The 23,599-nt window shown below is 42.9% G+C and overlaps 1 protein-coding gene across 6 annotated transcripts in view; it reads left to right on the top strand.

The window, feature by feature from the left end:
* The first annotated feature begins 1,508 nt into the window (after positions 1 to 1,508).
* DOCK3 (dedicator of cytokinesis 3) overlaps positions 1,509 to 23,599 on the top strand; it is a 212,301-nt gene continuing 190,210 nt past the window's right edge. For all 6 annotated transcript variants that reach the window (XM_082768307.1, XM_082768310.1, XM_082768309.1 and 3 more), the window contains exons 1-2: positions 1,509 to 1,656; positions 20,510 to 20,593. In XM_082768307.1, coding sequence (XP_082624433.1) covers positions 1,620 to 1,656; positions 20,510 to 20,593 — 121 coding nt within the window. In that variant the 5' untranslated portion in view covers positions 1,509 to 1,619. The remainder of the gene's footprint in view (positions 1,657 to 20,509; positions 20,594 to 23,599) is intronic.

The following is a 23,599-nucleotide window of genomic DNA, read 5'->3' as shown; positions in this document are numbered from 1 at the left end:
TAACAAGAGATGAACAGGTATTTATTACTGAAAAAACATACATCTGAAGTTCATACATCTGAAGCAGCAGCCTATCTCCAACAGATGCAACTCAATGTCAGGTTTTGTCCCTTTGGAAAGCTATTTCTGCATGGTGTGGGAGTGCCTCAGGAAGGGAAGTAATTAAGCTATTGTAAATATATATGCTTAACTATGAATCTGAATTAAAATGTGATTGAATAAGTTGGGGTTTCTACGTCGATAACGTAAAACATGCGTAGTTATTGGCCGCTTTCTGTTTGTACCCTGCACAGGAAAGGAAAATCCCACAGCTCCAAACCAAACAAAAACCTAAACAGAAAGCTGGCCATCTTCAGTGTTGAAAAGTAAGTTGCACACGTTAAAAAAATAAATAATGAAGGTTTCCACAGCAACCTAAGTTCTGTAGTGCAAATAGATGACTTTCATTCTGTTTTATTACATAATGACAGAACAGATATTCTATAAAAAGTGTTGGGTACATCTGAAGTTACATTATTAAAAAGTTTGATGTAATCCTGAAACTTTATATCAAGCAATTTACAAAGGTTTCTGAAAATGGTGTACAAAGCGCATTGTTTCTTCCTGTAGTTTCGGGAAGGCTCTGACTGGAGAAAAATTGCTAACGTGCTGGAGGGTTTGCAGAGACCACAATTCCAGTTAAATTTTGGGATTACACACCTCGGTTTGCGGTGAGGAATCCAAATTCGGGTTCAGCGGAAAGACAAGTGGCTGTTGGCCACCCGTCCGCGTTTTGCCGGGTCTTTAGAAGCTTTGGAAATTAATAACAAGGCGTAACGTTAAATAATTCGGTGCCGTACACACGCTGGTCTCCCGAGGGCCTCGTAGCTTTTCGCCTCCTGGCGAGATGGTTCCCTTTTTACCTCAGTGCCCCCTCCGGTGCCGCAGCCCCGGGGCGCTGACAGGACCCCGGCCGCTCCCCAGGAGCCGTTTCCCGCCTGGTGCTGTGGAGAGGGCGGGGGGGGGTGAAGCGGCCGCCGCCCCCGCGCTTCGCGCCCGCGCGCGCCTCGTGCGGCCGCGCGGCAGGGGGAGGGGGGTGGGTTGGGGGGGGGGGGAGGAGGCGGTGCGAGCCGCGCATGCGCGCCGGGCTCCGCTGAGGCGGTGGGGGGGGCGCGGCAGCGCGAGTCCTTCGGCGGCCGTGACGGGAGCGGCGGCGGCGGCTGGGGGCGGCCGGGGCTGGGGGCTCCGCGGGGCCGCCGCGTCGGCAGGGCCGCACCGGGAGGGCCACCGGGCGCCCCGCCACAGCCCGGGCGCTTAGGGGAGCGGCAGCCGTCGCCCCTGCGAGCGGGACTGGACGGGCGGAGGGTGGGAGGGGGCGACCTCCTCGCCCCCCCCCCCCCCCCCCCCCAACATCCCCTCAGCTCTCGCCCCGCCGGGACCCCCGGGGCGCGGGGAGCCCAGGCTGGGGGCTGCCGGTGCGGTGGCCGCGGAGCAGCGCCCCCGCTGAGGGAGGAGGAGGAGGAGGAGGAGGAGAAGAAGAAGAAGCCGAAACCGCCCCCGCTCCATGAGCGGCGCTCGCCCGCTTGGCTCTGCCCAGGGGATCCGCGGCCGGCAGCCGCCGCCACAGCAGCAGCAGCAGCATGTGGAGCCCGACCGAGGAGGAGAAATACGGCGTGGGTAGGTGCTGCCGCCCCTCCGACCGGCCCCTCGCCCCCGCGGGGGTCGCCCCCGGCCGTGCTCGGCTCCCCCCAGCCTCGGGGCTGCCCCCGCTGGCCGCTGACAGGAGCGGGTTGCGCGGCCCGGCCGCGCCCGCGGCGCTCAGCCCTTCATCGATTTAAGAACGCGGTGGTTTTTTTTTTATTATTATTATTTATTTTTATTTTTCTCCCTCCCCTCCTCCGTCTTAATCCGCGCTTTGTGGCGAGCTTGTTTATGTGGAGTTCGGAGCAGGGGGTGTCATTAGGGGGCGTCGGCGATGCACCTGCTGCGGGGGGCGGGAGCGGCCGGCGGGGTCCTGCGGCGCAGCGCGGGGCCGCTGCCGGCCGGGGGTGGGAGCCGCGCCTCGCCTCGCCCCCCCCAGAGCTCGCCCTCGATGGCTTCTGCCTTTTTTTGTTTGATAAACGCCAGGGCTAGAGAGCCTACCGAGCGATTTTTGGTAAGTGCAGGAATGTCGTGCATCATCCAAGGAAAGCACGGTCTTTTCTTAGCGTCCTTTTCATTTTGGTTTAATGCTTCAAATAAACCATTGACGTGATGTTCGCGGTGTAATAATAAAAGTAGGTAGCGCGTGCCTTGTCTACTTAGCCAAATGCTTCGTTAAAGTTACAGTTTTCAGGTGTATGTGTAGTTACATAAGTTCCACAGTGGGTAGTGATAATCCCTTTCTGCAAATATTTTAAAAATATGTAATCCGACTTGTTACCTGTTAACATGTATGGTAAGGTGGGATTTTTCAGGTTTACTTGTAAGCAAATAAGAGTTGGAATGCCAACAAATTCTGAACGTGTCAGTGAGCAACCAAATGTATCAGAATGCTTTTTGCTAGTTTTTCACCTCATGCAACAAATGCTTTGCTAAGGACGTCCCATATATCTTCGTAATAAATAATAGGACTAAGTAATGAACTGTTGTTTAAATAATAATAATTATTAAAAGTAATCAAGTTAATGTTTTAAATTTGAAACCATAGGTATAGGACAATCACTGGGAATATGTAAAAGTAACAAGTTCGGTTATGTGTTGTGTGGATGTTTAGAGAATACAAAGTATCCCACCCTTGCTCATACATTTACTCTTGGTTTGCTAAATAAATAAATAAATAACAAAACAAAAAACAAAACCACCTCTGTTGTCCTGGTGCTAAACTTACTGGTATTATTGTAACATATGCTGCAGAAAATAATTGCTTTTTCAAGTCTTGTTGGTTTTCCTGTGTTCTATTGATGTGGTCACTTTTCTTTGCTGTGAAATACCAGTGCTGCAGGGTTTGATATTTAGAGTTTTGTGTGCTGCTTGGCCACTGTTTTCAAACAAGGAAATACGTATGCTGCCTTAACTGAAGAGCAGGTGGACTAATTTTGTTTAGGGAGATGCATGAGGGGATAAGGAGGAAATCTCAATTAAGGCTGTAAACCAGTCTAGAAGAGGCATCCTGAAGAGAATGTTCACTGAAGTAAGCACTTGTTTTTGTTCGTTCTGTAGCTTTAGGAATATTGCTGAGATTTTTTTGTTGTTTCAGGCAACGCATGTATAGGTAGGTCTGACATACTAGCTGACTCTTTATGAACTTTGATGCTGTCTGCACAAGGGTGTGTGTTTGTTGTTGTTATTATTCTTATTGTTGGGTTGTGTTAATTACTCTTCCTATAATTGAAATTAGTGTTTAGTCCTGCAGAGAGGGAGAGTAGGCGAAAAATGCTGCTTGTATCTGGAGCTTAGTTACTACAGGTGGTGAGAGAAGCACCAGAACTTGAGACTGGTTGTTTTCGTGCATTTTGGAGAAACTAGGCTATGGAAGGTATAATGGTGCTGATGAAGTTTTATTGTTAGGAGATGCACTACCAAAAAAAAAAATCTATATATAGAGAGAGGTTGTTTTTTTTTTTTCTGATGCAATTTACATTGGTTTCACAAACAAAATAATGCATGCAAAAATAATTTTCTTGGTATGAGTTACTGCTAAGAATTTTTGTTTGGGTTTTTATGAATCATTTTTGTTTTTATTGCTGTCTATCCAAAGAAACCCTGTGTATTTTCTGCTTGCTCTCCTTAAACTATGAGAATTTTTTGCTGTGCCTTTGGATTAGGACAATGGATGTTATTTCTCTATTGACAGAAATTTGGTGAGGAAAAAAAAAATCAGTTATCTGTTCACCGTATTGTGATGCTTGCAGAATACTGGGGGGATACTCAGGTATCTCTGGAGAGCCAGGCCTTGCTGCCTGCTCACCTCTATTTGCCAGAGCAAAGTGGTGATACAAAGTAGTTAATTCAGATGCAGTTTGCTTTGTTGAAGGCAAGTTGGAGGTTAGAAGGACACAGATCACATAGCTTGGGTCAGAGATGATCATTTATATCCTTTTTTCTTTCTCAGAAAGATTTCACATTTCCCCTCTCAACAAGTTGCTATCGAAGGGTTTTGTACTCAGCTTTCAAAGACTGTAAAAAGACATTTCTCACATGCTTGCTGGCACCCTTGTACATATGCCTGTTACAGCTACCTGGGCTGCATGAGAACGTGTTAAATTTACTGATGTGAACATCAGTGGCTTTTTAACAGGTCTGAAGTTCTCCTTGCCTGTCCAGCTGCAGCTAAAAGAAGTTTTTGGTGCTTAGAGTTCCGTACTGTATTGCCCAACTCTATTGCAGGCCCCTGTGTACTTTTGCGAGAAAGATATTGAAAGGTTGCTTGGGATGTTTAAAATAAATATATGAAAAACCCTAACAGCACTCAAGTTCTTTCTTGCTTGTCCTTCTCAGCTATGATGTGCAATTGGCTGTGAATAATTCCCTTCAGTTCCATTTGGAAGTACTTCCATTCAGTGCCTCTTCTCCTAATTGTGATTTCAAAACTCTGGACTTACTGTTGGAAGGCAGGCAGTTCTTCCACAGGCATTGCTGAGGATGGCCTGCTGCAAAAGCTGCCAGTGAGACTTCCAAATGGATTATTGAAGATAACAAACTCTAGCCCTCTAGTGTTTTAATACTTTTAAAGCAGTCTCTGTCGGAATGAAAATATTTATTGAAGTGATGTGATTAGTTACATTAGGCTTCTAAAGCAAGCATTAAATAACGAGAATGAATTAAAATAAAAAGCTGAGAAGGTGAAAGATCTTTTTAGTAAATAACTGCTAATTAAAATTTGTCAAATGCTTATGAGCTGATTGTGTAATTAATTAGGCTGTCAATTTCTGCCGCTTTATTTTTGTGCAAGGAACACATTTAGGTGATTCTCAAGAAAAAAAATAAATGTATGTAGTTAATCCTGTACTTTATATGGCTGACTATGTTAAGTATGTATGTGTTAAATCACAAGGGTAGAGGAAAACCTGCCTTCATAAACAGCCTATTATTCTATTCAGAGTTATTGGGTTTGAAGCTGTTCATTGGTTATTTAAAACAAATTTTGTATGTTTATTTTCACCACTTAATTGATAAGAATGAAAAGTAAATCTGTAAGCACACTTGCACAAAACTAATGCTTCCCTTGCTGCTTCTACAAATGGATGGAGCATCTCAGTGTCCCAGTTACAGCTCTGTACTGCAGCTTCTGCTTTTCGATCACTATCTTCCTTTCTGTTTCCTGCTGCTGAACGTTGGTTTGCACGCTCTGCGCTTCACGGTATGGGAAAGCAGGACTGCAAGACTTAGAAAAGGTCTGCCTTCCCTCAGCACAGCTCGTAACATACTGCTGGTTTTCACCTCATCATATAGAAGGCAGTTGCTAAATGAAGGAGTGCTATGAGTTGATGAACACTGCAGCTTCTCTGCATCACTGGAGCAGTTTATTACAAGTTTAAAATGAAAAGTTTCAGAGAGATGGGGAAAAAAAAAACCTCCACCAAAGTAGGAAAAACTCCATCTTTGATAACCTGGAAAGCCATGTCAGCCACTGCATCTGGGTTCTGTGTTGTGGGATGTATGTTACACTTCATCCTCTCTCTTACCTTATTGCCAGGAACTGTAATAGCTTGGCAGCAGGTGGGAGGTGACTAAGGATGTGCTTCAGTGATCTGTCTTGGGACCGAAGCTCTACAGGGGGATGTACTCAAACCTTCTTTGTAACAGGGTTTGTGGAGGTGCTGCTAATTCCTGGGGACTTGCTGATTTGTCAGGAAAACGAGGTGATCAGTAAATGGGAGTAATTTTTAGTTCCACTAAGTGTTTTGCCCAGAAGAACATGTTTTTACTCTTTAAACTTGAGAATGAACAAAAGAATTTGTTAGCCAGGGGTCATAAAGGAAGGTGTTATAGGTGTTATTTGGCTGAACGAGGAATGAATTACACCTTGAAATGCCTGTGGAAAAGTGCAACTCCAAAGATGCATCCGAGTAGAGACTTCCAGTATGGTCTCTACATGCAGTAGAGACTTCCAGGCAAAGTTTAGCACAGCAGCGAATGATTCAGCTGTGGTCTAGTGTATGGCTGTGTTCCTGTTACTGAAGTGACCTGGGGATTGAATATACTGCTCTGCGAGGAGGCTGACGTGTCTTGACTCCTTTATTCTAGACAAGAGTGACGAAATGATGATGACGACAATGTGATTACTCTCATGAAAAGCTGGCCTATGGGTCTGGATAAGAATTAATCTATTGCTAGTTTGAGATCATCTGAGTATTAGTTGTTCACAATTACAGTACAAATTGGCCAAAAACTTCTAAATACAGGAGGAATGAAATTGAAAAACAGTTCTCAAATTACATGCAAAGGCAAGGAATCAGCTGTTTATGCTGGCCTTTTATGGTGTGGTTTGTGTGGAATGTAGGCGTGAGTCAGAAGTGGTAGTATTGCAGTGGGGGTTTTAACTTGTGGTGCTTTGGTGGTTTTGAGAGCGCTTCTCCACCTAATCCCTGTTAAGCCATGTGATGCATTCAGCTAGGACTTTAGGACTTCTGGTTGCCAATGGGATGGGAATGGCAGTGTTTCCTCTCCGGCTCCAACCACAACATGAAATGGGTTTTGTATTTAGGTTGACTTCCTGAGGGTGAAAATCTTTGTACAGGCTTTCTGTCCTCACGTAACAACACCTTTCCACCAGTGATGAGCATCATCTTATGATGAGAACTGGCATTTTGAGGCATACATTTCCTACAAATGTTATAAAAATTGTTGTCTGGCTGAGGGAGGAGTTAGCTGGTGTTGTGTGGATAGACATTCAGATAAACAGCTGCTGACTTGCTGAAAAGAATGGATATCTGAGTGCTGGGAGGACTCCTTCTGATCCAACTTCATTGTTTGCTCGCTGGAGAAGGTGGAGGGGGAGCTGTTGGCGTGAGCACAGCAGCGACTGGCAGGGTGCTGTGTGGGCAGGAGTGCTTGGAGCAGGGCTGGGGGTGGAAAGACTGAAGGTCTGGTGGCACTGCTCTGGGTTTGTCATGGGATTATTTGTGAAAAGGAAGGGATGGGAACATAAATACCCATTTTTAGAAAACTAGGCTTTTTGTTCTTATTCAAGGAACAAGGTCTTCTGTGTGCTTTTTGCTGCGGCAGGTACCAGTTACGGTTAAAAAGAAAGGTATATGCCAGTGTGCCTTGAATGCTCTACTTAAAAACATCAAGCACACACCTAAATTTTCTTATTTGTATGCTTTGGGTTTAAATTCACTGTCAAGTCTGTAGGACAGGAGGGGAGATTGGTCAGAGTGAAGTTAGTGGGGAAGAGAAGAAGGTAGTTTCTCTTTGTGAACAGCTGGAGGCAGCATGGGAAGTTAGTGGGGTCTTGGGTGCCGGTGCAGGTCATGGCTTGCAGTGGTATGGCTTGTTAGTTCTTCCCTTCTTTCCTTTTCGCAGCTAATGGCATAGCTCAGCTGAACTTGAGTCTCACTTTCTTGCAGAGCCTTGCTTTAGGGTAATTCTGTACTTCTGTAAAAACCCAGAGTCCAGGACAAGCATCAGGGAAACATGTGAGAACTACTACCAGAACTCATGATCTACAAAAGACTGTACTATGTATTGGGTGCCATTTAAAAGCCCATAAAAGGGGATCATTGAGCATGGGGGAGATTTTCTTTCCTTGTCATCATGAGCACAGTGAGATGTACGTACAGCAGCTTGTCAGATTAATGTGTTAAGTGGTGATTTGGAACACGGTTCTTGTGTGAAAGCTGTAAATGCCTGATGACCTCCAACAATTACTGTAATCAGTAGTCATATGTGTGTCATGGATCAAATGGGAGATCTTTTCAGATGTGGATGTGAAGACACTGACCAAAGAATTGAAAGTCTGGAAGAGTATTCAGCAGTTAAAATTTCTGGTGCAGCTTCTTCTCATGCTTCAGGTAGAAATCCTGGATAATTTGTGGAGTCGGTTAAGTCTGTGTTCCTTCCTCAGCTGTGATACTCACTGTGGAAGAGGCTAAAGGAAGCATACAGTAGGTTCTTGGTTGAAAGACAGTTGTAACTGACAACAGTCCTTCCACTGATTGGTTTTGTTATGAATCAGCCTTAATATCACTACATTTTACTCCGTGTTCTGTTACAAAATGTAAGCTCACTGAACCTCAAGGCAGAGAGATGAAATATCTCATTCATGTGACTGATATTAAAAATCAAACCTCTGTTCAGGTGTTTGGGAGTCAAAATCAACTCGTTGATCTCTTCTGAGATCCTGGAAGCCTCCCTTAAGCTCTTTGTAGCTGGTTCCTTCCTTCCAGGCCTGTCATAGTGTTCTTTTTGAACAAAGAGTTTGCAGCGGAGTTGTGAGGTGGTTACTTACTGCTGGGGATGGGCCTCTGCTTCAGCACCTCCCTTCATTTTCTCCTCCTGACTCTTTCTGGGTATTAAGCCTTAAGGAAGGTGTATGGCAGGTGGTGCTGGCTGGCTGCTGGTGATTGGGAACAGGTCATGCTGCTTTCAGTGGTAAGTTGGTACCAGTTGCTCTCTGAAACCTAAGGGTTTGTCTAGGTGTTACAAGGTAAGGAGGCTTCTGTGCAAGCAGTGTGGCACTAGGGAGTGGTGAATGATTTTGTTAATTTTCTTTATTTTTAATACAAGTCTGTGAGTTACCCAGCATGCTGGAGTGTAGTGCGGTGTGCTTTGGCAGATGGCTCCCTCTTCTAGAAATCTCGTTTCTGAGTGTTTGAGCAGCAGGGGACTCTCTCTTCCCTCTAAATACGCTTAAGAATGAGATGTTTATGCCAGCTGTAGATCTAGTGCACCTACCCTTTCTGTCTTCTCGCCCCAAAAAACGAAGCCTTGCATACATGTCAGGGAGACCCAGTGGAACTGCTGATTGACCCGAGGCTGGCTGAGAACAATGCCCATCGTCTTATGGGCCTGTTGGGTATTGGCTTGCACGCAGTCCTTTGTCTTGCTGGGGTCTGTGGTCCACCCTATCAAATCAGAAAGGCAGCTGGTAATCTTTCCCAGTGAAATATCTTAGGCAACGTTGGATAGTTCCTGTGGGGTATGGATACGGGTGGTTCTAGTAGCTGGGTCTGAGCCCGGGAGGGCAGGAGGAGATGTTTGCTTCACCTGTGCTCTGCCTTTGCGGAGGATGATGCCTGTGAAATGTCTGTGTAAAGTTGCCCACTTCACCGAAGTTTTCTTGTTTTTGTGTGTATGGCTACATTACGTGCATGGAGAGAGTGTAGGCACGAGTAAGAAAGTGTCAGCCAGAGTGGGATTAATAAGCAAAAAATATGTGGATTATGCTAAAAAATAGTTTGTGGTTTGAATTTAGATGTGGTGGTTTTTCATGGTCTGTAAATGGTCTTGAGCTGAGTGACTGGCAACTCAATTTTTGGCAAACCAAAGAGGCAGCAATTTAGCTTCACTGAATGCAGGATCAACCTTCTTGAAAGTGAAAACTTTTCCCTGACGCCTGCTGTTACATGCTACATAAAATGGAGCTGCACGCTCCCTGTTACCTGCCCCCTGTGCCTAAGTGAGTCCCCTGCATGCCCCTTTCCCGTGGAGGGGAGGTTGCACTGATCGGCCGTGCTGCTGCGAGGGCTCCTTGGTGTGGGCTGCAGGAAGGCCTGGCTCTGCTGCCCGCTGACCACGCTTGTGCTCCTGCTGTCAGTACTGTCAGTAGCTCCTCACTGCCCCGGCATGCCCCTGGCATCTGCAGCTCACTGCTTGGCCTGTCTGCTGTTCCCTTTCAGCCTTTCTGAATATGCTGATCTAATCGGAACTAGTGAAAAACAAAACAAAAAAACTGCTCTGCTGTGTTTTTGTTTGTTTTCTTTTCCCTCCCTTCTGCAATATATTTGGTTCTTTGTGGTCCGAGGGTTTTCCCCCAAGGAAGATTGCTTGAAGGAAGGGGTCTTGCAGAAATGGCTATTTTTATTTTATTTTTTTGTCTCTGGGGATGTGGAAGTAGAGCATAGGGCTCTTTCTCTAACTTTCTTCATCATAGCAACGCCTGAAACTGTGACTGCTGGTCTTGGATTCTTGTGTTTTTTGGTGCTGGAGTGACTGTGCTTCAAGTTGCTTGCCCGAGACAATATTCTCTTTCTTGTTGTTAAAAATGTGAATTATTTCAGCCTGGGTGAAGGATGCAATAAGACAAAAAAGAGGATTTTGATAATGTTTCAAATGATGTTCATAACATTAATGTGTTTGCTTAAGTCAAGATTAGAAGAGGGAACAATTCTGTAGATCTCGTAAGAAAAGCATCTCCACTTATGTCAGGTAAATACTTCATTTCCTAGAAAGCAAATGGATAACTTTTGGTCAAAGTTCTTGTGTCGGGTTTGAAAGGTTTCTTGACGGTCTTGCAAAAGCTGTCATCAGATCTCCACAAAAAGTTCTTGTGTGGCAGACAGTATAGGCTACAATACAGTTTTCAGCTAGGATGCAGAAGCTAAATATGCTTTTATAAGTCTGCCATCTTCTTCCATCCTCCTCCAGATGGGAAACGTGTGGATCAATCCTAAATGCCAAGGTATATTTGCCTTACGAACTCAGCAGTTCGACATCAGGACCAGAAGTTGTGGTCAGCGTAAAATGCAGTAGGATATAAAGCATAGCAGCACACCTGCAGCTTTGGTGCCAGTGACTTGGTGGTGCTCTCGTAGCTCGCTGTGCAGCCGACTGTGTCCTTGGGCAGCCGAGGTGGCGAGGCTCCCCCTTGGAGCAGGCAGGCTGACGAGCTGCAAGGTCTGCGGTGCTGCGGCGTGTGGAAGCGGGGCCAGCAGGGGCTGGCTCGTGGGCAGCTGCTTCGTAGGAAGCCACCGGCAGGGCAGAGCCTGACACTCCTCAGAGTTGACCAGTGGAGGCAGAAGGAGCCTGGTTGCTCGTTACTGTACAGGATGCTAATTTTCACAGCCAGCGTGCTGAAGCACTGGGGCGGGCTGCCTGGGGAGGTGGTGCAATCTGCATCCTCCAGGATGGTCAGAACCCGACCGGTGCCTTACTTTGCTTCCCGATGTTCACCTTTGTGGTGTGGCCTTGGGTGGCCTGTGCATGCTGTGAGGAACACAGTGAGCAGCGTGCTGCAGAGGGGGGTGTTTCTCCTCCATGCAGGTGAGGTGCGAAGCAGCCTTTCTCCCTAATTAAAGGACAGAAAAAGAAGCTGCTGCATTTTCTTCCCCCGCAGAGGGAGTGATACAGGGATGAGGGACTTCTGTGCTGCCAGAGCATTGGGAATAGAAGTACGGGAAGGGGATGGGCGACCGGTGTTGATGCCTGCCAAGTTAGAAGCTCAAAGTCAGTTCCTTAATGTAGGTAAGAAAGCGGACAGTGCTGTGGGCTTCTGGTCTATATATTTTTTTGCCCATCCTACCTCTTGTCACCAGGATGTGCAAAACTATTTTAAACAGCTCATGATTTTCGAGCCTAACCTCTATTTTTATCCTGAAGGGCGGGGGAAAGATGCTAGCAATAATTCACTTTGCTAGTGAATGATCACCTTTCTTCTCAGGCATCTGTTTCCTTTTTTACACGAATATTTTCATAGTGCTGGGATGAGTCAGTAGGAAGAGGCGGTGTTGCTAGGCAGCACCCTGAGCGCCATGCAGATGCCGTGCGATGGCAGCGAGCTGCCTTGCAGCAGCCCGATGGTTGGTGGCGGTGTCCCTGGCCCAGGTTCCGCGCCGCCCAAAGCAGGCAGCAGCTCTGACAGGAGCAGATGCTGCCTAGCAACTGCCAGTGCTCCCCGGCCTGCCTGAAATACCGGCACTTAATTGTACTGTAATTTTGGAAATACTCAAAGCCTTACGTGGAACAGATTGCTTCAAACTCTGCAGCATATTTTTCTTCCTCGAGGTTTTCCCTAAAAGTTTGTGTAGACCATTAATAAGGTCAAAAAATTCTTTAGACCTCGTCTTCATGTCTTGTTTAATCCCTCCTCTTCGGTTGTAATGTTTGGATGGCTTTTAATCAGCTTTTGATAATCTTTTTTGTGTGTGTATTACATTAGTGCCTGGCAATTCCAATCGGATTAGAGCCCTGTTCTGCACTGTGTATATGGGGATTTTTGATGAGTATACTGCTTCCTGCAAAAACATCGTGGTGTTTTACTTGGGTGGATGTCCTTTAGGTTGTAATTGGATGGGTCCTTTCCTTTGTACCCGAATTTTTTATATTACCTGTTTGTTTAAACACGGTGGTTTGGAAGTATTTTGTTTCCTGTTTTCTTTGTAAGCATGCATGCTGGCTGGGGCCTGAACTTGCAAATAAATTTGCCTGTCTTAAATTCATTCCTGGCAAATAATTGAAACCTTCGCTGACAATTAATCGTGTAAATACTAGGAGGGTATAGAGTGAAGGTGAAAATACTCTTCTAGGTATTTGTAGAGCAAAATGAAAATGTTGTAATTTTAATTTCCTTGTGCTTCTGTTCACTTGTCAAATATCATCAGGGTCTGATGGTGCAGTCTCTGAAGCTGCCAGGCTTAATCAGGTGGTTCCACACACAAAAGAATCATATCAACATTTAATTTTGTGATAAAAATGTGAAGGCTTTTTTCTTCATTAACTGTTTTTTATTTTTTTAAATGACCAGGCCTGTGATTATCTGCTTGCAAGAAGTACTGCTTTTTGCAGCAAAAGGGGTTGAGGGCTCAGAGAGGCTCAGACTGGAAGGTGGCTTGGGAAGTATTAATTCTTTCTGCCTGTAGGGGTGGTTGTTAAATGCAATTGCCTCACAACCAGGTAAAGCTACATCTTGACTCTTAGGTGATTTTTTTTTTTTTTTTTGTGCAGTCATATTGCTGTGGTTTATAGGGATTTTTTCGTTTGGCATACACAAGTGCAAAGAATCTGTCACTGTTCTTAGCAAACGAAATACTCAGGAAAGGTACCCTCGAGGATCCTAAAACCATAAATGGCACGGAGAGGAAGAACAGAAATTGATAATTCACTCTATTTTAATACAAGCCAGAGGGCATCGGTGATGCAGGAGCTGAACAAATAACAATGCTTTCTGTATGATGCCTAAGTGAAGTACAAGTTCTGGGACAATACAGCTGTTTTGGGTTGGTGGGGTGTAAAAACGTTCGTGACACGAATCAGGTGAACATATTATCACACTGGTAACCTCTGATTCAGGAAGTCCCAATGCAGACATGGTTCAAGTTGTGGAAAGCTACATCCCTGCCATATTCTAATACCTTTCCTTCAGCTCCTTATTTTAGCTTCTACTAAGGAAAAGGGATTGTATTTAGAGCCATCTTTGCTCTCGCTTAATACAGCAACTCTTAAGTTACATGGGGTCATTATCATCATCTAGGTACTACAGGGAGCAAAATCGAGTTCATCTTATTCAGCTGTTAAAACTAGCTTATAACTGTTTGATATCAATCCATCTATTAAAAACATCTAATATGGAAAAGCTCTTTAGGGAAAGATATATCCTCTCTGTAAACTTTAAGTTACCAGTCTGGAGTAATTACATCATTTTCTTCAAGGCCAATCAATCTTATGGGCAGTCTCAGAGATTGACTTGTACTCCATGTCAGCCAGTAATAGTAATAACTGGCAGTGGTCAAATGGGAAGTTAAAATTTAAACTACAGTCTTGCATATAAGACTACGTAAGAAATAGTTGGAATTCACTGTGTTGTTAGAATTGGGGTACGGAGAGATCTTCACTGGTGGGTGAATATCACTTAGAGTATCACTTTGTTTAGGAATCTTTCCCAGATTTGGAAATGCACTGGAAAGTTAAAAAGATGAGTCTGGAGTTCAGATAGCAGTTTTTACCAGTATACTTCTGCTCATATAATTAGTGGTTTTCAGAGTGACCCACTCTTAACAGTTTTAAATTAAAAAAGAAATGAAAAATGCTTCAGGCAAACAAAGTTTACTATGACATCGGCAAAATAAGCAAGCAAAGAAAAAGCCTTTATAGTCTACAGCAAATTTGTTGTAGAATTAAATGTTTTATACTCCTTTACAGGGGCTGTGAAATTCGTGTTTATGATATGCATTTACTCAAAATAAATGTAAACACCAAATTCTTAAATGATGTGACAGATGTGAATTTAAATATGGTTATGTATTATAAAACATAAATTACTCTATCAGGAAAAAAATCAGAACTTTGGCATTTGTAGCATGGAATCCAATACAGTGTCTGCATGGTTTGATTATAAATTGGTAGGGTATGGAGCTAATTGATTTGGGTGTAGAGCTGCACAACTACAGCTGTGCTTCTCCTATGCATTATCTTCCTCATTGCTTTTGAAATTATTTGACTGAAGATATGCTTGGGGGCATAATTAATGCATAGCCTGAATAACTGCATATTGACTGTAGTACAAACCAGATATAACAATTAAATGGTATGCATCAACCTCAAACACCTCTACATTCTGTTGGTGCCTTCTAAAAGTATTAGAAGTCACCAGAACTTTGGTCAGACTGATAATAACGAACAGAGAACTGGGATGAACCATTGCACAGCCCAGGAAGACTTGTCTTTTGGAGCAACGAATAACCAAGAATATGTTGGAAGTTTGCAAAATGGTGATTGTTAGAATGGAAGGAGTGCAGGAACCTTCTGTTTCTTTTTGTCATGTTATGCAACTATAAATGACCCAATGAAGCAAACAAGAAGCACGGTCACGACTGATACTGTGATGTTATTTTTTCCCCAAAGTTAACCCATAGAGTTCGTTACCCCAAGATGTTGGTGAGGCCAAGTTTTGAAGAGAAGCAATAGTGTTTTAGTATATTGGATATGCTCTAGCATGTATGATTTCTGTTGTGGAAGAGAAAACATGAGAAATAAAGCAAAGCCAAAAAAAAAAAAAAAGTAATTGAAATCCCAACTTTATGATCAGAAAATCATAGTTTAGACCTGGAGAAGGAATGAAAACATGGAAACCTCTTGAACCAATTTTGTTTCTCAGCCCTTATTTAAATAAGGACTTCTAATTTTCTATGGGGTGTGAGGGAATTTGGAGAGGGAAAGGGCTCTGTTCCCTTATGAAGTAGAACAAATGACTTACTGTGGGCTGAACTCATACTGATTTTATTGTAAATAGTTTATTATGCAATGTCAAAATATTTTTGTAGGCTTTACTGAAATGTGTGGAAATAGGTTGGAGAAAAATAATATATGCAGAAGGTGCATACCTGTGCAAGTTCACAGTGCTGCAAAGTAGGTTGATTTGTATAGTAAGGGAAGTGTTGTAGGGGGCAAGTAGACTAGCTTCTCCCTGACATTTCATGTGGAGGTGTCGTGCTGCACTGTTCTCTGGCACTTCCCTGCTTTCCTTTTAGCTTTTCCCACTATTCATGCGAAAACATGGGGCATTTCTCGTACTACTGTTACGGTGTAACTGACATAATCAATTGAGAAGAAACACGTCTCTGGAAGCACTGAGATTCAGGTGAGACGGGGTGGGGAAGCTGAGATGCAGAAATTGGTTTAGAAGCAATTACAAAATGGAAGACCTATTTTGAACTGTGGCACAGCAAAATGAAGGCAGCTCTGCAGTCAGAGTGGGCTTTTGGTTATGGCAGGGGTGAGTGGCAGTCGCTCCATGTTCACCTTCTCCACGCAGCCTACCACTTACATTATCTGCATGCCTTTCAGCTCTGTCTTACTGGTGGAAGCATCATATCCTGGCTAATAATTCATCATACAAAGGTCCCTGTGCAGCGTTTGGTGCATCTTCTCTTGCTTCTTTCCTGTTGTAGCAAGGTGAGAGGCCATTGGTGTGCATGCGAGGTTGTTAGGGCTGTTGGCCTGTGTGAAACCACCGCCCTGTAGGCAGACTGAGTGGCGTACGTCTGCCAGTTCTGCGTGTGGCTGTCAGGTCCTTCTGCAGCTCATCCATTGGTGCCCTTAGCAGCATCACAGGGTTTCTCACTTGGCTATATCCTGGCTTTCCTGGATCACTTAGAAATACCTTATAAAGAATGGGCTCCAACATTGGATCCCTTTAGAGCTTGCTGGTCAGTCTGTCTTCATGAAGAGAACTGACTTGTCTTCCGTTTCCTGCCTCTGGGCTGGTTATCGATCTGTGCAAATGTCTTCCCCCGTTATCACTGCCAAGCTCAGCTTCTGCAAGAGCTCTTGACAGGGGCTGTTCTTTAGCTTTTCTAAAATCCCAGTAGCTTGTATTGATTGGACCTTTGTCCATATGGCAAGCAGCTCCTTTAGTTACCTAATAGGTAACTAAACTGCAAGCTATACAGAACCACTGGCTCTTTCTTAGAATGCTGTCTGTAGCTGTGCGCCCTTCGATTCTGTCCTTTCAAGACAGTTTCTCTTACTGCTGGAGAGCTGTAATGCAGCTGCTTACCCCGTGGCAGGACATGTCCTTAGGCAGGGCAAGCGCTTCTGAGGCTGTCCTCTCCTGCTTGATCTTTGGATTTCCAAACCATTACTCCAGTCCCATCTGTTATATCCCCAGTCCCTTCATGCTGTCTCTCTCAGCTGGAGTGAGTGCCTGCGTGAATGAGTTGTACCTTCCTTAGTGGAAAAATTGCAGAGGAAGGAGTTTCTTTTGCCGTGGCCCACGTAAGAACGGTTCAAGTAACAAAGCTAAAGAACCTCTGCCCTGTAGATAGTTCCTGTGCATGGTGCTTCTCCAAAGCTGTCCTCTTCGGCAGGATGTTGGGTTTAACTGCTGGCTGAAATTAAGGTTGGGGAGGGATGACATTCTGACATCCTTTATAAGGCTGGCTGGCGAGGGGGTTTAGTATCTGAAAATCTGCATGTCTGTCTTGGAATCTGAGAGGGATTGTTCAGATCTGTTAACTGGTGGGCAGAACCTTTGCTGTGTGGCTGATGTGATGATGCACTACTCTATTCTGGGGACTGAGGAGACAACTCTTGAAAGAAAAGATGAAGACTTACTGAGGGATGGGTTGTGCAGGGAGATGTTTGTGGTGTTACGAAGAATGTCTTTGTGGGAAGGGCAGAAGTCAGATGCTGGAGTCCTGTCTGTAAATGATTTTCTGTAGAAAGGTTAAATTATTCTGTATTTCCCGTACACATTTGTGTTCATACTTCTGAAGTAATTCTGCAGAGAACTGTACTTAGAAGTGACTTTATAAATAAGATTTTGTATTGCACTTTTAGCTTAATAAAGGAACACCATCTATAACTTTGGCAATAACCTCTGGAGTCATACATCAGGCTATAAAACAGCTGCAGAGCTCTGGGATTCTGTCACAATCAGTAGGTGTCTTAACATCTCTGAAATCAAAAAAATGTAAAATCTTGGGATATGTGACAGTTTTAACAAGATATGGCTTGATGTACTGTGGTGATCTCCGGTCAGTTTATTTGGGTTCTTCAGCTTTTCCTGACTTTTGTATAGTTTAGCATGGCTGAAAAGTCTCCTACCCTTGAGATTTGGCTTCTGTTATTCTGAAAATGTTTTGCTATTCATGTCCTTCTTAAAATTCATGATTATTAAAATCATCAAACACAGCAAACTTGCATAATGCACAAATCTATTGGTGAAGCAGTTAATTTCATACTGCTCTATTATGAATTAGGAACAGGAGGTAGAGGTTATTTTTGTTTGAGAAATTTCTAATTGAAATGGTCGTCTAGATTGTATCTACAGCTGATGGAATCGATTCTTTTCTGTCCTGTGAGTTTTATTTATTTATTTTTACTCAAGTAGACCTAAGAAAAGAGCTTTGGCCATCTCATGACTGAGTACTCTGAATTCTAAAGAGCTGGTGACACACTGATGCAACAGAGCCCTTCTGAGATTTTCTTTGTGTGATCAGCAGGAGCCTTTTATAAATGGACAGTTTGCTTCTATAAACTAACAGATCTATTGGAATTACTTCTTATAGGCTTAAATATATTTAAGTCATTATTCCTGTCCTTGTTTTTGAAATTGACTATCTGAGCAGTTGAAAGACTCAGTACTCTGTTTTCCTACTATTGTTCTGTTAGTGGTCCTTGCAAGCTTGCTCTTTATTGCTACGAAATGGGGGGCCATCTGATGACCAAAGAGCTAGGGTTTGCATCGCATCCAATTCTTGCCCGGTTACATCCTTAATTCCAAGGTTTTTGTATAGGAAATAATTGTTACAGGAAGTCAGTGGTTGTTCCCCAGTTCGGAACTTCTAGTGTGGTGTTAACCTGCAGCAACACTTCTCAGCTTTGAGTATTTGTTGGACTCAGCTGAGTAAGACCAGTCAGTCGTTAACCTGCCTGCAGCTCAAATGGCTCTTTGTCTTCAGGCACTAATGTGTCCCCATGTCTTGATGATCTTGGCACATGCAGAGAAGTTGAAAGTGGCTGGGACATTGGATTTAATATTTTTATATACATATTAAATTTGTAATTCTCCTATACCTAGAATTACTCTTTTACATGAATACATGTTGTTACTGTATTAATATTTCTCCATTTTGGGGGTATTTTCCATAGTAGCTTTTCACCCAGGATTTTACAGCATTCTTAACATATGCTTGATTTTTTTTTTTTATTATTTTGTGTAGTCTGAATGGGAGAGTAATGTTATTTGAATACAGGGCTCTATTTTGGACAGCAGTTCATAAGAAGTTTGTACCTTGCTGTTTGGGTAAAATGCCTTATTAGGGGAAAAAGAAATCTGGATTTAAAGGACACTTATCTAAATTACTGGAGGCGTGGGGAGCAGCTGCTGGAGGTTTGATTGTGGCCTGCCAGTAAAACATCTGGTAACTGCCAATGTTTCTGTGCTTTGAGAGAAGTGTTAAGTGGTTTTTTCTTTGATTGAAAACCATATTTATGAATTCTTCATGGGTGAAGAATGAATCCAGTATGCTGACAAACTCGGTGTTTTCCTTGGATTATGCTGTCTGTCTTACTCCAGTCTGGAGCCAGTTGCTGTGTTTCTCCTGTCTCTTAAGTAAACAAGAATTTCAAACCTTGTTTAACCAGTGGTGTCTTCTGCTGGGCTGTAGGAGCTGAGAGGCTTGATGGAATCCCTACTTTTTTCCTTTTTAATTAAACAGTGCACTGACTCTCAGAGCAAACATTGGACATTGGATGATGTTTTCAGATTTTGAATCAAATTTTTTCTCATTACTTTAATTTGTGTGGGTGATGCCTGCTTCACGTAGTTTGATTTTTAAATTTTTTTTCCTGATCTTTCCCTTTATAACATCTTGTATGCATTTGATCTTTGGTAGAGATGGTTTTTATACCTTTTTTTGCGATTGAAGGGTCAAGAAACATACGTTGTGGTAATGGTGCAGAAGGTGATCTTGGTTCTTTTCCTGCAGTTCTTCTTCCTCGAGCTTGAACTTCTTTGTGCAAAACTTCCCTTGTAAGTTCTGCACAAAGCAACTTCAGTCATAAGAGATTCAGTGGCTTTGACATAAAAAGGTATTCAGGGAGGAGATGAAACGTAGCTCCATCCCCTGGAAACATCCCAGCCATAGCTTGAGCTATTTTAAGGGGAGTGTTCTCTTAAATTGGGAAAGGGACATTGCCCACTGGAGGTCACTATTCCAGCTCTTGGAATTCCGCTTGTGGTACTCTGCTGTGCCTGTGGGTGACACGCAGCGGGTGCCATGTGTCTGAGCACGCGTTTACTCACAACAAGGTGCTCAGATGATTGAATTAAATCTGTGCCTGTGTGAGATTTTAGATGCTTCTGAACAGGCATATGGGGCTTGGGGAGTTTGGGGAAGAAACCTTATTTGCAATTCATCGTTTCTTTTGATATGTCATAGTTCTGGCAATGCCTATGACCTTATTGCATTTTGATAAATGTGGTCAAAAATGTATCTTCATACAATACCATATTTGTCTTGTGTAGTTTGTTTAGTAATTCTTAGTTGATCTTCATATTTTCTGAAATGTTAGGTTCATATTCTCCCTAGTTAATGAAAATTGCTAGTACCTTGAAAAATATTTCAGATGTATAACATGATAGTTGTTCAGTGCTTCTGAAAACTACAGGTTCCTATGTAGTCTTACATGTATCTAGTTAAACATAATGTACGTTAATATAGGATTTCTGTAGTGTATTAGCTGCACAGATGGTACCTGAGATGGCTTCAACTTGAAGGAAAGTGATTTCAAAGAAAACAAAAGGAAGTCAACGGCAGTAGTCAGGACTGCCAGTTCTATTGATATAGTAGAGAAAGAATTCTGAGACAAGGAAATCTTTGTATCCTGTATGAATCTGGGGTTGGTGATTAAAGTCATTACGAGCCTTGCTTAATTCAAAAGTCTTCTAAAAAGCACAGCTTTTACACTACTGCTGAGCTTAACTTGTGATAAGGGCCACAATAAAGATACCTGATGAGGAGCGTTGGCTGACAGGTTTTCTGGGCAGCTGTGTAATAGCTATTTTTATGTAGGGAATGAGCTAAAGTGCTACGCTTAGAAGAAAAATTCACACAGAGATTCAACCCTCACATGTCTCTCTCTTTCTCTTTTCTCCACCCTCTAGTGATATGCAGCTTCCGTGGAGCTGTACCGCAAGGCTTAGTCCTGGAACTAGGTGAAACTGTCCAGATCCTAGAGAAATGTGAAGGTAAGTGTGATGTTCAAGTGGGAATCCTATTTTCTATATAAGAATACAAAAATATTTTAATAAATTGCTTAGAAATCATGATGCATCAAAGCACTTGGATAAAAAGATCTAATCTGACCCACTTTCTGTAGGAAAGGCTGAGTGCTTCTGGCACTAATCCAGTCTGATAGGGGGTCAGTGTGTTTTAAGTTAACCATCTGTCCAGAAAATCTTGAACCCTGACATGATTGTTTTATTGTAATTGGGTCTTGTAATAAATTTTCAGCATGTAAAGTGTAGAATCCTTATTTCTTTAACTGTATTTTCTCAGTTGTATATTTCAATTAACTATATCTGTGTTTATTACTTAGAAATATCTGAACACATGAAAAATACTGGTTATGAAACAGAGTGACAAAGAATTTGGGAACAATGGTGGAGGGAAAAAAATGTTTAGGGAGAATTGCTTTGCAGTTATCTTCCCATGTTCTTTTATATCTAAAGGAAAATGCTATTGTATGTGTAATAAATACAGTTCCTTCTTACACGGCTGGAGATGTCTGTTTGAATAAATTGCACAATCCTCTCTTTTATTCATGTGAATAGTTTGAAGTTGTTGCATTTAAAAGGAGAATTTTTATCTTAATGTTCAGAGTAAGCAAATGGTGGAAAATATTTATTAAGAAATAGGTTGACAAGATACAGTATCAGAATGTTTCACTAAATTCTGAGATTGAATAATGTAACCTTACTCCTGAAGTGTTAAAAACAAACTCAAAACACAGATCCACAAATTTGAATTCCAAATTTACATTCCACAGTAGGTTTGTTTTTGTGTTTGTTCAGTTTACTTTCCTTTTTCATTTCCAGTGTTAAAGTTGCTACATAAACCTTTTGTGTGCATGTCAGAAGTCTGCTTTTCTTCTGTCATGCCTGGAACTCTTTTGCTCTTGTCTTATATTCAGGCGTTCTATTTGTTTACCTGCTGACTTAACTCTTTAATGAAACAGTAACCTGATGTATGCAATTTTTCCAGAATAGCAATGGCTTCCTCACTTGCACATATAAAAATTTCAATTAGTCTTGCGGCTCAGTGGTGATGTTTAATCCATGGAGAAGCATGCTATAAACAATTGATGTGTTGTTATACCTAGGAATTGATAATGTGCTTGTTGTGTTGTTTTGTTTTGTTTTTAAGTGTGGTGTAATGGGCTATAGGCTTTATTCAAATGCTGGATGTTGATTGTGTTGGTTGTCATCTTTTACAAGGTCTTGTGAGTTAGTACATGGTGCAAGCTCAGGAAAAACTACTTGATGAGGATAATGCAACTAAGGGAAAACAGTATATATTGTTGAAAGTGGTCATGATGTTTTTCAAACCATTTCCAGTAATCTGGGAAACTTTCTTAACTCCAAGAAATAAAGGCACAATAACAAAGGAGCAGCTTGTTCACAAGAAAGCAGCAGAAGGTTAATCCAGTCTGTCTCTTTACAGTGTTACAATAACTGGTCTCTGTGTATTCCCTTTCCTGGTAGTTTTGAGGGCAATTCCTCAAAGGAAGTTTGTGTCAGTCTTCAAGATTGTTGAAAAAGGAGGCCCTTGGACAGTGTCCTGGGTGGAAGATATTTGTGCAGGTGATTTTTTCACTTGCCTGTGTTTTTTTTAAGCCCTCTATCCTGTAGTTTTGTTTGAGATGGCTTTAGCATGGACTTCACATATAAAATAAATAAGATTGATATTATGCAGCTCCAAATGTTGTTATAAAAACTAAACTCGTCTAGATGTCTAGTGGTGAACAGAGTGAAATCCAGCTGGCGACCAGACATCGGTGGTGTTCCCCAGGGGTCAGGGCCTGTCCTTTTTAATATCTTTATTGATAATTTGGATGAGGGAATCGAGTGTACCCTCAGCGAGTCTGCAGGTGACACCAAGTTGGGGGAAGTGTTGATCTGCTGGAGGAAAGGAATGCCCTGCAGAGGGACCTGGACAGGATGGGTCGATGGGCAGAGGGCAATGGGATGAGGTTCAACATGGCCGAGTGTGCCGGGTCCTGCACTTCGGCCACAACAACCCCATGCAGGGCTACAGGCTTGTCTCCACAATTTTCTTCTCTCTAATCCTCTTTGAATCTTTCTGTTTACGATCATGCCACTGAGAGAGAACTGTGTGCTGTACTTGCCATGCACTGGGAAGGTGAAAGGGTATGGCAGCAGTGTGCCACCTACAGACGCTGAAAGGTAGAGCTTTCTAGTCTCAAGTGACAAGGCATGAGTACATTCCTTGTTTGAGGTGCATGAGGAGTGCACAATTAAGAACGCCCTCTCTTTGTATCACAGTGGCTAATGCCCTGCCACTGACAGTAGCTGTGAGTGGCATTCTAAGTAAACTTACAAAGACAGTTTTGTCCATTTATTTTTTGTTGGTAGGAAACAGTTTTCTTTAGATTATAAACGCTTCAATTTCAGTGGCTTTAATTATTACTTTGAGTTTCCTATATATTCACTGAAAAGGAAGTGATGCCTGAAGTACCAATTAAAAGAATGTTATCTTACCCACGTGAATTCTGGTGTCCACACAAATATTTAGTTGCATGGCTTAATTTTTGTGTATGTTAGTAGTTGTGTTCTTAATAAGTGTAATTCACATAGTTTCCTTGGACAGCATGGTCAAATGAAGGCTTTCCAGTGTTTGGGGCAATTAAGAGCAGAGAGAGCTTGTAATTAGCTTTTCTTAATTTTGAAGAGCTCTGCTTGAGAAGTGGCGCCCCTGGTGTGCCATCGTGTCTCCAGTAAGATACCCCTTTTTGCTCTTTGCCTTTTGTGGAGTGTTCCTGGGGAACTGAAGTCTCTTGGACCCCTGCAGCTGCTGTGGAAAATTCTGCCTGGCTATTCGAACGAGCCTTTTGGAGAGCAGGAATGGCTTCTGGGTGGCTCTCTATTTGTCTAAGGCCAAGATAAAATGCTAAGATACAGTTCTACATCTTCTGCTTTTGTGGTGGCATCTCTGACTGCATTATTAGCATCTTC

Source organism: Aythya marila (assembly GCF_965140915.1).
Source record: "Aythya marila genome assembly, chromosome: 10".
In the NCBI taxonomy this organism is placed as follows: Eukaryota; Metazoa; Chordata; class Aves; order Anseriformes; family Anatidae; genus Aythya; species Aythya marila.
Note: the sequence above shows the minus strand (reverse complement) of the source record. Positions and strands in the feature narration are given on the sequence as shown.